This window comes from Suillus subaureus (assembly GCF_016647635.1).
Source record: "Suillus subaureus strain MN1 chromosome Unknown BJ212scaffold_56, whole genome shotgun sequence".
Taxonomy (NCBI): domain Eukaryota; kingdom Fungi; phylum Basidiomycota; class Agaricomycetes; order Boletales; family Suillaceae; genus Suillus; species Suillus subaureus.
The window spans coordinates 130,136-144,181 of NW_024538612.1; the positions used below are offsets into that span (position 1 = coordinate 130,136).

The window sequence follows — 14,046 nt, forward strand, 5'->3', positions numbered from 1 at the left end:
CGGCGAGTAATCAAAGATATTTGGCCCTGTTGATATTGTGGGCAAGTCAAATTAAGCAAAAGAGCTCCGCAAGGTAAAAAGTCGGCAACGCCGACCCCTAGTTAAATACTTGCACACCATGCTATTTCTGCAACGCTCCTATGAGCTTTTCAGAACTATTTTGAAATGAGGTGAAGTTGACATTTCATTCTTTTACCACGTCGGATATGGATCAGTAGTGTGCTCAGGACTCGAGCATTAATGAGAACATGAGGTGGGTTGACTCTGATCATCTGCAGAAAGAACAAGGCAAAGTTTATCTATGTAGACGCGTTCAATGGCGTCCAAACAATCTTTGGCTGGCGTTCTTAGCCAACTCCTGTATTCCTACGCCGACCATCCCACCGACCATTTTCGAGGTACTAGCGGCCCCTGCTAAACTCTCGACGCATTTGGCAAACAAGTCCATTCGCTTGCATTGTGCAACCAAGAGCTCGCTCCAGCATTTATCATCAATGCGGCTTTCACTGAATCAAGCTCGTTCACCACTTCAAGCCCCACAGATCGCGCCCACACCACCGGCTGTGCTGTAGAAGAATAGACCTTGTGCAGCTTGTCGATCGCTGACATCACCTTGTGGTTCTCAAAATAGCGTTCCCGTGCATAGGGCATCAGAGCTGTATACGAGCCTGAAGAGATAGTTAAATTGCACTCTTCTCGATGAGGAAAGGTGTGTCTCACCGATGTCTCCGCCATGCATCAGAGCTTGTATGATGCATCTCGATAGAGCGTCAACGTCTCCCAGACCCATATTTAGACCTTGTCCTGCTAGCGGATGGACAGTGTGTCCAGCATCCCCGACTAATACCGTGCGGCTTCCCGCGCCCTCTCCAAGATAGGATTCAGCATGGTTGTAGCGAAGCGGAAAACTTGCTACCGTGCCCTGCTGAATTGAAATCACGAGGGGAGGAACCGCATCCGAATCATCCGGGGGAATACCACCATCCGAAATCATTGACGTAGCGGATGTGTACGCAGAGTGGCCTGAAATGCCATCCGAGCGTTCCCTGAACGCGATTTCTTCCTTGATCTCCTCGTTTGAATTAGCACCTTCGAGGAGTCGTCTGTAGATGTACTGCAAAGACGACTCGGGGAGACGGAAAGCGGCATTTATTAATTGCCCCAGAACTCCTGGAGATGATTTGTTCAGCGCTGCTGCTATATGAGGTTTGGTTGACCATACAAGCGAAGAGGTGCAAGGGGAGAGCGGCAGAAATGCAATCGGACCTGTCGGGAGGAATCTTTGATAAGCCGTGTTGTTGGGTGCTTGGAATGGTCCTCGCGGCGCGTGATTTAGCGTCGCGACGACAGCTTGCGTGTCATATGACCATCCGTACGATGAGATCCCAGCGAACGACCTGACTGGGGAGTTGAACCCGTCGGCACCGACTAGCAGTCTTGCGCGTAGGGTAGCGCCATTAGAGAGATGTACGAGGGGCCAGTTGTTGCGATCACCTGCCTCGCGTTGTATCGATTCGACTTTGACGCTTTGGATTACCTGAACACTCGGGGTATCCGAAAGCTTTCTTAGTAGTGCGCGTTGGAGGTTCAGGTTTTCTGTCATTCGAGCCATTTCGCTCGACTCCGGTATTTCGGATGCGTCAAAGGTGATGCGGGCACCAGAAATGCCGTCCCACACCTAATGAGACAATTAAGCACTAAAGGTCTATGTAAACCTATAGAGGCGGCACCTGCATCTGGTGAATAGGGTTCGTGCGTGCATGTTCGACATAGTCCCAGACACCAATCCCTGAAAACAGTTAGCTATGACATTGAGCACCTTCACCAGGTACCACGCACTGTTCAAGAAACGCTGAGACGTATTTGTGATGGAACTGACGCGGTTTGAGTACGCACTGGGCGGCATGCCCCAATCCTGTACTTTGGACAAATCCCCCCCTTCTATCAGCGTAATCTTGAGTGAATTCTTGGCGGTAGGATTCGAGGCTGCGCACAATGCTCGAATGAGAGTGTCACGTAGACCAAAAGGCGACGCACCAAGGGCAGCTGCCAAAGCCAATCCTGCTGGCCCGCCTCCTACTATCACAATGTCATTATCTCTCGCATGTTCAGAACTGAAGGATCTGAAAAACAGCCTCCGTCGACATCCTAGACGCGCTGATGACCTTGGCGTTGCAAAGAAGGCCATGAAATAAACCGCAAGTTTACGAGATTGAATGTGTGACCTGTCCAAGAAAGCCTGACAGGCGCCTATTATGTACATTGCCTAGTAACACGCGCTAGGTTGACATTTCTGCAGTCACTTTCACTTATTCCTCGATTCGGTCATTCACTCATAAGACTCATTTTCTGGTAACAGTGATCTTTGAATATTGGAGGCTAGCCTGTAGCTCCCATGGCTGCCCCGCAGGTATCTGCTGCACAAGCCATTGGCGAGTACCTCCAGTCTCCTGATGATCTCCTGAAAATCTCAGCATTCCGGAAGAAACTGGAGAAAGAGAAGGCCTCAATTGATGCCAGACTCAAAAGTGGCGTCAAGGAGCAGCTTGATACAACCAGGGAAGGACTCACGAAATTGCTTGGGACGCGAAACAACGTTCAGGTCATAAAGGAGGAGATGCAGACTGTGGACAGGATGTGCTCTGACCCTCAAAATGTTGTGTCAACATTCGATCAGATTAGCAGGGTGCGTTATCCATCGTTCACATATTCCGGCAGCCTGAGGTTGTACAGGTGTCGATGGTACACAGGAATTTCGAACAGACGGAGGAGATGGTCAACAATCTACTGGAGATTAACTCGAAACTTGACGTATTAGAGGAATTATTGAAGCAGAGAGCAGAATCATTATTGGGCCCGCTCCTAATCTCCTTCCAATCCACTTTCACATCAACCGTCTGGAAGCATTCCGGAATCAGACCATGCATCAAGCAAAGAAAGCTTCTGTCAACTCACGCCACAAACTTGCGCGTATGTTTGAGCGGTTAAACAAGGTCATTGAAGATTTCGAGGCATACATCATGGAGTTAGCCCGCAACGTGCTGCCACTTGTTCGTGCAGGGTATCCGGAAGTTGTAGTAAAGCTCATAAAGATCGCGGAACTTGAGGCACGGGAAGACGAAAAGGTACAACACACTACATCATTCACCTAGAACGAAGTTGATATGGTGTAAGGCCATCGCTATTAGGCTCGTCAAAAAAGCTGCCAAGATGGACGCAGCATCTAAATTCAAGTCTATGCAGGCAAATGCCCGTATCATCAAGCACTACCGTTCTAAAGCTACCAAAGCCATATCTGACTCTATCAAGGCCAATTTTGACGACGCATATACGCGGCATCAACACGACCCTGGCGCCTTTCTTGGTGGCCTTGGTTGGATATACCAAGACCTCATCCGCATCGAAAGCGACGTGGTGCCATGCTTTCCACCGAACTACGAGATACATGCCTTCTATATCAAAGAGTACCACCGTGCTCTAAATGCGACACTTCAGCGCATCATTGAATCGGAGCCCGATGCGAGCATCATGCTCGACCTTCATGCCTGGATTAAGGAGTACAAGAAGAGCATGAAAGAGTTGAATATAGCTCCGGAGCTCCTTGATCCACCGCTCCTCGGCGGTGAGGAGCAGAGCCTCATCGAGGACTATTTGAAGTTGATTGTCAAGAAGCTCGATGAATGGTCTGCGAACCTAATGAAGACGGAGATTCAGGAGTTCACCACGCGTTCGGATTCACCTGAGGTGGACAGTGACGGACTCTATGGCACGCAGGGCGCGGTTATCCTGTTCCAGATGGTGAACCAACAGATCGACGCAGCGACAGAAAGTGGTCAAGGAGCTATCCTTGCTCGTGTGGTGGGTGAGGTGAATCGAGTTATGAGGGGCATACAGGATCAATGGACCAAAGTCATTGAGGCAGAGCTGAAGAAGCAAACGGAGAAACCGGAGGAGGTCGTCGGGGGTCTAGCAGAGTATTGCATTGCACTTGCCAACGACCAGATCAAGTCCGCCGACAACACCGAGTCGCTTCTGGGACGACTCGAACCCCTTGTATCAGAGAAGTACCGAACGCCCATTAGTGAGAAGCTCAATGACGCCATTGATGGAAACTTGGATGTTGCGAAGAAATGCATTCAGACATTTATTGATATTATCCTCAACGACTTGAAGCCCGCGACGAAGCAACTTTTCCAGCCAACTTGGTACGATGGTGTCATGGAACAGATCGTGCTTACGATGCGGGATTACATGGCCGATCAATCTTGTATCAACCCATCGCTGCTCGAGCTTCTTGTCGAGTATCTGCTTGACGCCTTCTTGGTTACTTATCTTACTGCACTCGCCAACTGCCCGAAATTACGCATACCAGCAGCAACGGAGCGCATCAAAGAGGACATCAGTACTGTGTTCTCCTTCTTCAGCGGGTTCAAACCCACCAAAGAGCTCGAACCATACTTCGAGGTGGTGGACCTGATTTTAGCGATGTTGGAAGCGTCTAAAAGCATGGTTTTCCTGTCATTTTGGGCCTTCGCGAAAGTGCACGGGCCATGCATACCGTTCGTGGAGGGACTGATAAAAGCTCGAGGAGATTTCGATCGTTCTGCTGTCAGCGAAGTCATGGATAGCATCAAGCGCAAAGTAAAGGATGAAGGCCTAACTGATCGTAAGTCCTTCTGTAAAACCAGTACGTGCTAATTACAACAATACTTATTCTTCCGCCTCAGCTCCGGAACCGACAATCATGAAGAAGATAACGGTTCAAAGCACGCTATCACGTTTCTTGCGGACATAATCTGACCAACATTATTATCTATTTCCTTTCGGTTTCTCTGTCCATCGCACTGTACTGTACTCGCATGATATCCGCCATATTGGAATACAAGATATTGTTTCATTGTGGCTTTAAGCCTTATGTCGTCTACATAGACCTGATCTCTATGTTATTCAGTCAGTCTCGGTCCTATCTGCAGCTGGGTTGGAGCGATCGGGTAGGATTGCAGCTACTTCATCTATTTTCTTAAACTGCCACGGGAACCTTGAGGGATAGAGGAAAGGACGGAGATCAAATCCTGTGCGACAATGTCAGTCTGGGCAACTTGTGATATGAAGTTTTAGGCACAACATACTGTTGTCATCTGGGCTGTAGGATTCCTACGACAAGGTCAGTCTTATATCAACCTGTGAAGACAAGTGTACCCACAGCATGGTACGACGGTGTCAAAGTTGTCATCTTATGACGGTTGCGCGCATATTCAAAGAAGAAATGCTTGACTTTCTCTGCGATCTGGAAGGCGTAATCAGCGAATTACACTTAACCTTGAACGATGATATACTTGAACGGGAGACAGGAATGAGCCCCACTCGTGCACCAGCTTCGTGAACATGCCGTATGGTCCACACTTCTCCACTTTGCGGAAACGACCAAAGACCGACAGTTCATCATACGTCATGCCCATGTCCGCCTATCGAGTGATCAGCGCCATTGAGAGAATACTTTCGAGAAAATCTTCACCTCATCCGCCTGGACATATGTCTCTGAAATTGGCTCAAGCTCGGCAGTAGGTATGGCGCTCAAAAAACTGCAGGACATCAGGAAAGAGTATCAAACCTGATAACCCAGCTGTACTAACTCATTCAAGATGGGAATTTCAAACGCATCCCGAGCATAGGCAATGAACTTCTTGAGGTCGGTCTTACTGATGCCGCCAATAGGATTGATATCAGCTGGCATTAATGTTAGTTCATCCAGCATTCCTTTCGAGACGGGCTGACCTGATGAACAATCGTATTTCGTGAGATACCCGCGGAGACTGGATCCTAAGTTAGCCAATTGTCGTCACTCCGGCCAGTTAACATACCTTTCATCAACATTCGCACTGCCAAGGACGAGGAGCGCACCCTGTCTGCCTCGCACCCAGGGAAGTAGTTGAGCGAAGAGATAAGCAAGGAGCATCCGCAACCGTGCCTAGCAGCAGTCATTAGTCACCGTGGAGATCCAGATTCACGGCACCTGCCTGGATATTCTGCAGCGCCAAATTCTCCGCACCCGAACCGCCATGGGCTCTGAACTGAGGTCGCATACCAGTAACGAACGCGAATAGGTCACGGATGGAGGTGACAAGAGTGTCCATGTTCAGGTCTACATGGTAGCTAGATTCATTTTTAGCTGAGCGGTTCGAGGAATGAAGTGGACACATGCCTTCCGATCGCTTCTGAGAGGTCCTTGGCCCTCTTTCTCGTTTCTGCGCTAGAGTTCTCGGTGCCCATGTAACACGTGTGGAAGATCTTGCTGCAGAACTCGTGCGGATCCAAAGGAATATAAACCGAGTCTTCCGGCTCTCCTACCATTCGTCTTGCATCAGCAATGACTTGCTTGTCTGATTAAAGTGATCATGTTAGCCAAAACACCAAATCTAGCAAATGAATGACAGTACCTCCCTTGCGTGCAGCCTCAGTCACGAGACGGCACATGGAATATACTATCACAGCTGTGGCGCAGGAATCGATACCGCCGCTGAGAGGGACAAAGTATCCCTGTGTGCGAGAGCGCCTGAGGTAGTCCCAGAGCCAGCAAGCTGGACCAAGTCTATGGGGAGAATCAGCACCAGCATTTGCCCACGAACAGCAGGCCTACGCTATCTCTTCCTCTGGAGTATGAAAACTTGCTCCAGAGAGCTTGGCCTGGATACCTAGGGTCATCGCCCCATCTGTATTACCAAACTTTCCACTTGAAAGCGCAAACGGCACTTCAACCCGATAAAACGCCTCAGAACGGGCAGCCTGGAGCCCGCGGCTGCGGGATGTGCGATGTGAGCGCACGTCCTCGATGTCGATCGTAGCTGTGACGACCTCAACATCGTTCAAGGAGAACTGTGAACCTTGGGCGACGATGTGGCCATTCATGGCGATCATGGCACAACCATCATAATACATCCGATCGCCATCGCAGCCTTGTTGGTTTGCATAAAGATAGACGCCACCAAGCTAGAAGGCGAGTTAGCTGGCAGAGTCCATACTTGGCATGCCTGTTACCTTGAGCGTCGCTTCCTTTATTAGCTCAACGCGGGTGTAAAGTTTTCGTAACTCATGGTGGCTCCCACTGGAATTAGTGAATATTTCGACGCCGTCGAGTCCCATTGAGATATGCGGACTTGAAGCAGGGTATGAATGGGCGTGCTCAGGTAAGATAAGATACATACCTTGCTGGTGTGAAGAGCTCTTCACAGAGCTCGACACCTATGCAGGTATCCACCGTGCTTATAACACAGTCTCCAAAAGGTACTTTGACCTGGAAAGGAAGAGTTGCGTATGACTAAGGTTGAAGGAAATCAATTACAAACCTGCTTCGTGACGGTTTGAATAATCCTTGGGAGGAAATGATCTTCCCACTGTTGATGCTTCACCCAAGGAGTAAAGTACCGCATTTCGCGGTAGTTGCCATCGTTGGCGAGCCACATCTTAGGCCGAATAAGCAGGACCTGCCTGTCGTGTACAATGACACGGCAGTTGTAAATCACGTTCTTGTGTACCACGGGCCTGTCATATTTTGGATGAAGTCTATAGAATAGGCAGATAACACTTTCAACTTACATCCCAATATCACAGATAATTCCCATGGTATCGTCGCTGGCCAAGATTTTGGCTAGTACCTCCCAGGAATGGAGGACGGTGTCCCCTGTGCTAGGTTATCAGGGGTGCCACGTTTATATGTGTGTGGCGGTACCTTCAAGGAAATGGTCGTAGCAGCCATATCCGCTATGTTGTGGAGGGTTTTAGTTACATGCGCTATCACAGTGCATGAGTACTGACGGAATTTCCAGCTCTGGTCCAACTCTCAGGGTAGCACCGCGCTCCTTTGCGATCGCGATGCTTTGGATAATACGTTCATAGTTTCCCTGATACGTACACTTAGTTTAATGATATGTGATGATCGTATAATGAAGAACGTTACTTGAAAATCTAACGCCCACTGGTTCAATGAACTTTCTAGCGCTTTAGTAGATGCTAGTTGAGATCGAGGTCACTACAACGCACCATCTGGAAAGATATGAGTAAATATGAAGATACGGTAGATATTATACTCACGTAGCCAATGTTATTAGGTGCCCCATGGATGGAGGTCTCTAACTACAGAGCGTGCGCCGTGCGCGTTCACATCGTTCTGAGTGTTTCAAAATGATAATTATTGATGGCGCTGGCCGGCACTCCGGGCCGGTTTCTCCCGAGTTCATCTGCAAAAGGTCGATGAGCCGATTTGGCAGCACCGGTTCTACCCGGCAGATGGCAGAATCCGGCAGTGTCAAACTACATCAGCAAAACCCTAAGAGTCTGTTCGGATAGGTTCAAATTTGCGCAACTAGACAAAATTTCAAATCTCCAGTTGCTTTGTCATCATCAGTATTAGTGTGACATATGTGACCATCAATAATCAATATCAGTAAAATATGCCCACAACCCAATCCTCTACTACTCATTCTCATTCTCGTCATTCTCAGGGTGGTTGTGTGTATCTCATGGCACCCAGGAAGAAAGCTTCTGCAAATTCAGGTACCCAGAGTCAGGAGCCAGAGCCAAGGTGTATTTGGACACCAGCAGATGAAGCACACCTCATCACCTACATCACTCACAACTGTGCTAAAGGTGGCGACGGACTGAATTTTGACAAGACGTTTTGGACTCAGGCTGTGATTGATATCGCTCAATCTACGATTGCTGGTGCTCCCAAGACAGCTGATTCCTGTGCAACAAAGTGGTCCTGGGTACGTCATATGTTATTGTCATATACCGGATATTAGTACTGATAATAAACTTCCAGCTTCATGCCACATATAATGTTGTTGATAGAGTTGCACATTATTTGGGCATGGCATGGAGCACAGAGCATGGCGCTGATATCACAGCCGAATCAGAGGGACTTTGGGTGGATGTTATTAAAGTAAGTACCATATTTTTTTTCACCCTCTGCCACTAACACTGTTTAATCTAGAGTATCCCAGCTGCCAAAAATTTCAAAAATAAAGGCTGGGCACCCTATAACTCCTTGTGTGAGCTCCTGCCTTCAAAGGCAGTTGGTAGCAGTGCCTTCCACCCTCTCATGCAACTTGCTACCAGCTCATTGACTCCTTCTACCAGTGCTGCTCCCACAACCTTGAACTTCAATCAGGTCGATGTGCAGGAGCAGGAGCAGATGCTCACAGACCTTGAGAATGGCACTGGTGAAGCAGCATTGAGTATCCTCATGCCACTGCCCCCTCCCTTCGATGCCGCTCAGCAAGCAACTTTCTCCCCCTCCATGCTGGGTACAGGTATGAGCCAACCTGGATCAAAGGCCACAGGTAAATGCAGAGCTGAGGGTGATGACAGTGCAAGAGCCCTTGCCTGCCCTTTGGGCTCTACCAAGTCACCCACAGTGTCTGGCAACTCTGTGAAGTCCGCGTGTATCAGTACCCCTCAAGCATTTCAACAGATGGGTTCACAGATCTGTGACCTTAACTCATCATTCAGTGTCGTGGCGAATGCATTGAAAGATTGCACTGAACACACAATCATGCACTCTGTAGATCCTATCCCTATGTGCAGGGAGAAGGCTATCTCTCATTTACTAACAGAGGGTCTAGAGGACGCCCAAGTAATTGTGGTCATGAAGCAGTTCAGGCAGGATATCTCCATCGTGGACTCTTACTTAGCTATTGTTAATGCTAAGGATAGTATACACTGAATGTTTTTTCAGGACTTAATCAATAGTTAGAACAATTTTTGTACTAGGTACAAATACATTTGATTGTGAGCGCTACAAATATACACTAGTACAAGTCAGTTGGATACTCCTCTGCATATGACTCCCCCCTCTCCTGTCTTACAGTAGTGTAGTCCTCCCACATTTGGAGGGCAATGTCTTCATGGCATTGATGTGAGTGAGTGCATGCCTCATCAGTAGGAGGGCCTTGAGCAAGTGTGCCAGTATCATGTGGCTGCTGGCCATCCAAGTTGGGATCAATCTGACGGTAGTCCAGCATGTCGTTGGGGTTGTGAACACAGATGACATTGTGCACTAGACACAATGCTGGGAGGATGCGAGCTTGCACGGACATATCATAGTGAGGAGGGAGGAGGAGAATCCAAAAGTGATTCTTCAGAACACTGAAGATGCGCTTGACGACGTTTTGGAGCATGGCATGGTGTAAATTAAATAACTCTTTGTAATCACATGGTCTAAATAAATATCAGTACAGATGTATGATAGAAGGGGGAGTACATATGCGAGATGGCCACGGCCCCATTCAGTGAGATGATAGCGTACTCCCAGATAGGGGACAAGTAGCTCATCACACGCTCCAAAACCAGCATCTGCAAGATAGTACTTACCTGCAGGGATATTAAAATCCTTAATGCAAGCATCATGATATAAATGTGCATCCGCTGCGGACCCCTCCCAGCTGCTCAACATGTACATAAATGACATGTTGAAGCTACAAGCAGCCAGGCAGTTTTGGGTCAGACCGCCCTTACAATTGCGAGTGGCATCACGATCTTTGGCAGGGGGATGGCATGCAATATGAGTGCCATCAATAGCACCAATGGTGTCAGCAAAATAGGGGTAAAATTTCGGCTTCTGGAGAATTTCCAGAGGTGTGGGATTGCCTGCATCAGGCAAGTGGACATATAAGGGATATATAGGGGGAGAGGTGAATGCATTGAGAATCTGTTTATAATATCTTGATAAAAATCAGCATGTCTATCAATAAAATGAAGGAATGACACACTTTGATATGGTATCATTGGAATATTGAAAGTGCTCACCAACGTGGTGCACAGAGAGACCTGTGACACTTGTGTACAGGAATATGGCAAGCTGCTCCTCCAGCTGGACATATCTGGAATTTTTGCATCCAGAATCACAAAGTAAATTCAGGAGAACATAGAATACATGCCACCACACTCCAAGTTCACATCGTATACAATCAGGATGTCCATTGAGTAATTCATTGACCTATCCCATCCCTGTCAAAGTGGAAGTATGGTAAGGTTGCTTGTTAAAGTGAGTATCAGAGTAAGAATTAAGGGTCTTGGTAGCAGCATTGAGCATGACGTTGACCAGATGAATAGCACCAATGTACATTTTCCGTATCCACTCCAGCTGGAGTATATCCAGCTCATCGGTGTCGACCACAGTGCTGCCATCGAGATTCTCATTATTTTCATTGACAACAGTAGTGTCATCATATTCTGGCAGGTCAACATCAGGGTCATGCTCATTGGATGACATTGTGGGTGCACAAAGGCTGAAGGGTGTGTGTTATCGATACATATCCAATGTCACACTGATATTGGATATTCAAGGGCCAATGATGACAAAGTAACTGGAGATTTGAAATTTTGTCTAGTTGTGCAAATTTGAACCTATCCGAACAGACTCTAAGTTAAGGTCCCCCCATTTACAGCACCCCATAGTACCATACAGCACCACACAGTGCCACACAGCACCACACAGCACTGTAAAAAGGGGGACCTTAACTTAGGGTTTTGCTGATGCCTACTGCTGCTTTGGGTGAAACTGAGCTGAAGAGAAAACTAGTGGTACTCAAAACAAATTTTAAAACTTTTGAAAACTTGCTAAGATGCCAGCTAAACACTTCAAACTCCTGGCAAACTTGGCCTCAATGCACCTGAATTCACAGTCAGGCAAGTGCGGCAGGGTGGAGTTTCAAACACCATGCCTCCTGCTTGTCAGTGTGTACACTGTTCTGCAAGACTTTGAGCTGATGCCTGAGTACACTTGAAGTTGATGGATCCTCCAGCACCTTCCATACCATCTTCTGAGGGACATTCTACCAGCATTTCTGAATCATCTGGACCCAGACTCACCATCCAGTGGCAGAGTGAAACCACCCTGACTGATGTATTGGTAAACCATCTAAATGCTCACCCTGCTAATTGCAAGATACTCTTCTATTCCAATGGGAAGAAAGCCATGTCCCCTGTTGATGACCAGTGTGATGATCATACTGGCACTAGGTGCATATGATCAATAGCACAGTTCTTCTCACCTTCAGGAAAGGAGATAAAGTGCAGATCATTAAATCCATATATATTGACCCATCCACTCTTACTCTGGTCTGGTCCTAGGAATCCACCCTCCCATGTCCTATCCATGTCCACCTATCTCTGCTGGTGCATTATTTTCCCAAATGTCATTGCTAAATGAGCTGCAGGTCTTATTACACAACTACTCACATTCCGCAGTGCATGATGTCTTATTACCTATAGACTCATCGCGTGCTCACTAACTACGCTACAATTCTCGCCTACACATTCTGGACATTCATGTGCTACAATATAAATGACCGCAGTACATATGATTGAGTAGTTCCCTTTCCCCTGGACTCAGCTCTTTAGGAGAGTTGTTCTCATGTTATTTTTGTAGACCTTGTGCAATCCATCTATTTTGCTCTTTCTAGACAATCCTGTGCAGTTCGACTGCTCTGAAGTTCCATACCACTAGGATCTTACCCTTAAGCTCTTGCAAAGATACCTGACCCACGACCAGTAGTTTAACACAGTTCTTCACTTGTGCTATATCCCTTGTGACTGGCTGCTCCATAGAGTGCAGTTGATTTCATGCACATTACATCTGCCGCACTGGCATCTGACATCCAATACACTCACATGTATCTTCCAATGGTTCATCCTGCTCTTGTGATACTAACATTGGTTGATTTTTGCCCATGCTTGCAGTTGATTCTTTGGTATAGAAATTCAAAGGTATACATATGGTCTGTGTTCTAGTTTCTTAGGCCAACATAGGTTATAACTCCTTCACTCACTTACTTCCCTCGCACATAATTGAAGGAAGTGCTTCAATAGCAGTCCTCTCGGGCTGATCAATTAACTCACACCTCTTAGGATAAGTAGTGCTAGTTGCTAACTGCCTAGTACCAATTACTTCTTCACACTGGCCCTTGGGCTCAGACAAGGGGCAGATTTACAATGTTATTGCCAAGCTCATCTTTACTGGCCACCCAAAGTATGGCCAGGCATACCAGCACAATCAGAAGAAGTTCCGCGATGCAGTCTCTAATCACATCACAAAGTAAGTTCTCATTTTTCTTATGTGTACATACACTGATCAAATCCCTCAAGTCTCAGATCAAAATACAAGAAGCTCAAGGCCCAATTCAGCGAGATGGGTGCTGGTGTAATGCCACTTGATGGGATGGCTTCAAGTCCTTTCCATGGGCTCATCAACCTTTGTAGACTCTGTTCTCATGGAGCTCCTGTGGTACATGGAGCTTGATGCCATCTGGCATGCCAATCCTTCAATTGCTGCCAAAACTCATTCATCCAAGCCCAGTGTTGACCATGCTGCCACTCTTTACTCACTTGTTAAACCACATGGGGCTGGTCCCTTGATTGGTGCACACAATACTCCTCCTCCCACCACACATCCACCTGTAGTCCCTCCAGCAGCACACCCATATGGTGATCCCCCAATTAATCCACAACTATGTCAAGCGGCTCCTGCTCCTGCTCCTCCTGCTCCCCCTCCAGTACACCTTCACAGCCTGAATTCCCCTGATGTTGAGATCAAGGATGATTTTATACCTCCCTCCCCAAACAACTTGGAGAGAAGCCCTTTCAACATCCCCCTCAGAGATGCTTTGAACCACTTTGACGATGACGACAACATGATGTATGACAGCACTGGCACTTTCAACAGCCCTCCCTAAGTCACAGGGAAGAAATGGCAGCTTGCTGCACTACCCTCTCCCCCCCCCAATGCCCCCCAAGTCCCTGGCCTTGTTTTATGACAGCTGCTCAGCATTTGGCATGCAGAGGCTGCTGAGTTGTGGGAGGCAGCACAAGCTGTCATCAGCCATTGCATGCAGCATGTCAACACCTTCATTGACAATGCACAATACAACATTGTCGGTGTGTAAAAGAAAAAGGTACTAGGCAGTTAGCAACTAGCACTACTTATCCTAAGAGGCGTGAGTTTAATTGATTGGCCTGAGAGGACTGCTATTGAAGCACTTCCTTCAATTA

The 14,046-nt window shown here is 47.5% G+C and overlaps 4 protein-coding genes across 4 annotated transcripts; 2 read left to right on the forward strand and 2 right to left on the reverse strand.

The window, feature by feature from the left end:
- Positions 1–111: 111 nt before the first annotated feature.
- BJ212DRAFT_1393174 (uncharacterized protein) lies at positions 112–2,239 on the reverse strand. Its single transcript, XM_041337092.1, has 6 exons — positions 2,038–2,239; positions 1,840–1,986; positions 1,731–1,789; positions 721–1,678; positions 441–668; positions 112–414 (listed from the first exon to the last, which is right to left on the reverse strand). Exons 1-6 carry the CDS (start codon positions 2,186–2,188, stop codon positions 314–316), a joined length of 1,644 nt encoding a protein of 547 aa, XP_041187068.1. The 5' UTR covers positions 2,189–2,239; the 3' UTR covers positions 112–313.
- BJ212DRAFT_1393175 (exocyst complex component Sec6-domain-containing protein) lies at positions 2,240–4,828 on the forward strand. Its single transcript, XM_041337093.1, has 5 exons — positions 2,240–2,686; positions 2,734–2,811; positions 2,838–3,125; positions 3,175–4,666; positions 4,728–4,828. Exons 1-5 carry the CDS (start codon positions 2,396–2,398, stop codon positions 4,793–4,795), a joined length of 2,217 nt encoding a protein of 738 aa, XP_041187069.1. The 5' UTR covers positions 2,240–2,395; the 3' UTR covers positions 4,796–4,828.
- On the reverse strand, positions 4,619–8,160 carry BJ212DRAFT_1570960 (uncharacterized protein). The gene is made up of 21 exons (XM_041342057.1): positions 8,086–8,160; positions 7,955–7,985; positions 7,813–7,898; positions 7,727–7,758; positions 7,594–7,678; positions 7,344–7,539; positions 7,203–7,291; positions 7,036–7,153; positions 6,638–6,987; positions 6,438–6,589; positions 6,203–6,380; positions 6,018–6,153; positions 5,862–5,968; positions 5,776–5,813; positions 5,634–5,727; positions 5,516–5,582; positions 5,337–5,465; positions 5,204–5,287; positions 5,130–5,154; positions 4,728–5,072; positions 4,619–4,666 (listed from the first exon to the last, which is right to left on the reverse strand). Exons 1-20 carry the CDS (start codon positions 8,112–8,114, stop codon positions 4,948–4,950), a joined length of 2,151 nt encoding a protein of 716 aa, XP_041187070.1. The 5' UTR covers positions 8,115–8,160; the 3' UTR covers positions 4,619–4,666; positions 4,728–4,947.
- Positions 8,161–12,621: 4,461 nt separating this feature from the next.
- On the forward strand, positions 12,622–13,730 carry BJ212DRAFT_1304213 (uncharacterized protein; the record flags this gene model as incomplete). Its single annotated transcript, XM_041333562.1, has 5 exons — positions 12,622–12,684; positions 12,739–12,765; positions 12,978–13,093; positions 13,150–13,226; positions 13,258–13,730. The coding sequence occupies 5 exons, from the start codon at positions 12,622–12,624 to the stop codon at positions 13,728–13,730; spliced, it is 756 nt and encodes a 251-aa protein (XP_041187071.1).
- Between the last annotated feature and the right edge of the window lie 316 nt (positions 13,731–14,046).

Excerpts from the sequence above, each read along its gene's own strand:
- BJ212DRAFT_1393175 (XM_041337093.1), top strand. The coding sequence starts at position 2,396 with ATGGCTGCCCCGCAGGTATCTGCTGCACAAGCCATTGGCGAGTACCTC. Across the intron at positions 2,812-2,837 it reads AGATTAACTCGAAACTTGAC|AGCAGAATCATTATTGGGCC; the intron begins GTATTAGAGGAA and ends ATTGAAGCAGAG. Across the intron at positions 3,126-3,174 it reads AGGCACGGGAAGACGAAAAG|GCCATCGCTATTAGGCTCGT; the intron begins GTACAACACACT and ends ATATGGTGTAAG.
- BJ212DRAFT_1570960 (XM_041342057.1), bottom strand. The coding sequence starts at position 8,114 with ATGGGGCACCTAATAACATTGGCTACGTG. Across the intron at positions 7,679-7,726 it reads CTACGACCATTTCCTTGAAG|GGGACACCGTCCTCCATTCC; the intron begins GTACCGCCACAC and ends AACCTAGCACAG. Across the intron at positions 5,073-5,129 it reads CTACAGCCCAGATGACAACA|GATTTGATCTCCGTCCTTTC; the intron begins GTATGTTGTGCC and ends ATTGTCGCACAG.
- BJ212DRAFT_1393174 (XM_041337092.1), bottom strand. The coding sequence starts at position 2,188 with ATGGCCTTCTTTGCAACGCCAAGGTCATCAGCGCGTCTAGGATGTCGA. Across the intron at positions 1,679-1,730 it reads ACCCTATTCACCAGATGCAG|GTGTGGGACGGCATTTCTGG; the intron begins GTGCCGCCTCTA and ends TTGTCTCATTAG. Across the intron at positions 415-440 it reads CAATGCAAGCGAATGGACTT|CAGGGGCCGCTAGTACCTCG; the intron begins GTTTGCCAAATG and ends TCGAGAGTTTAG.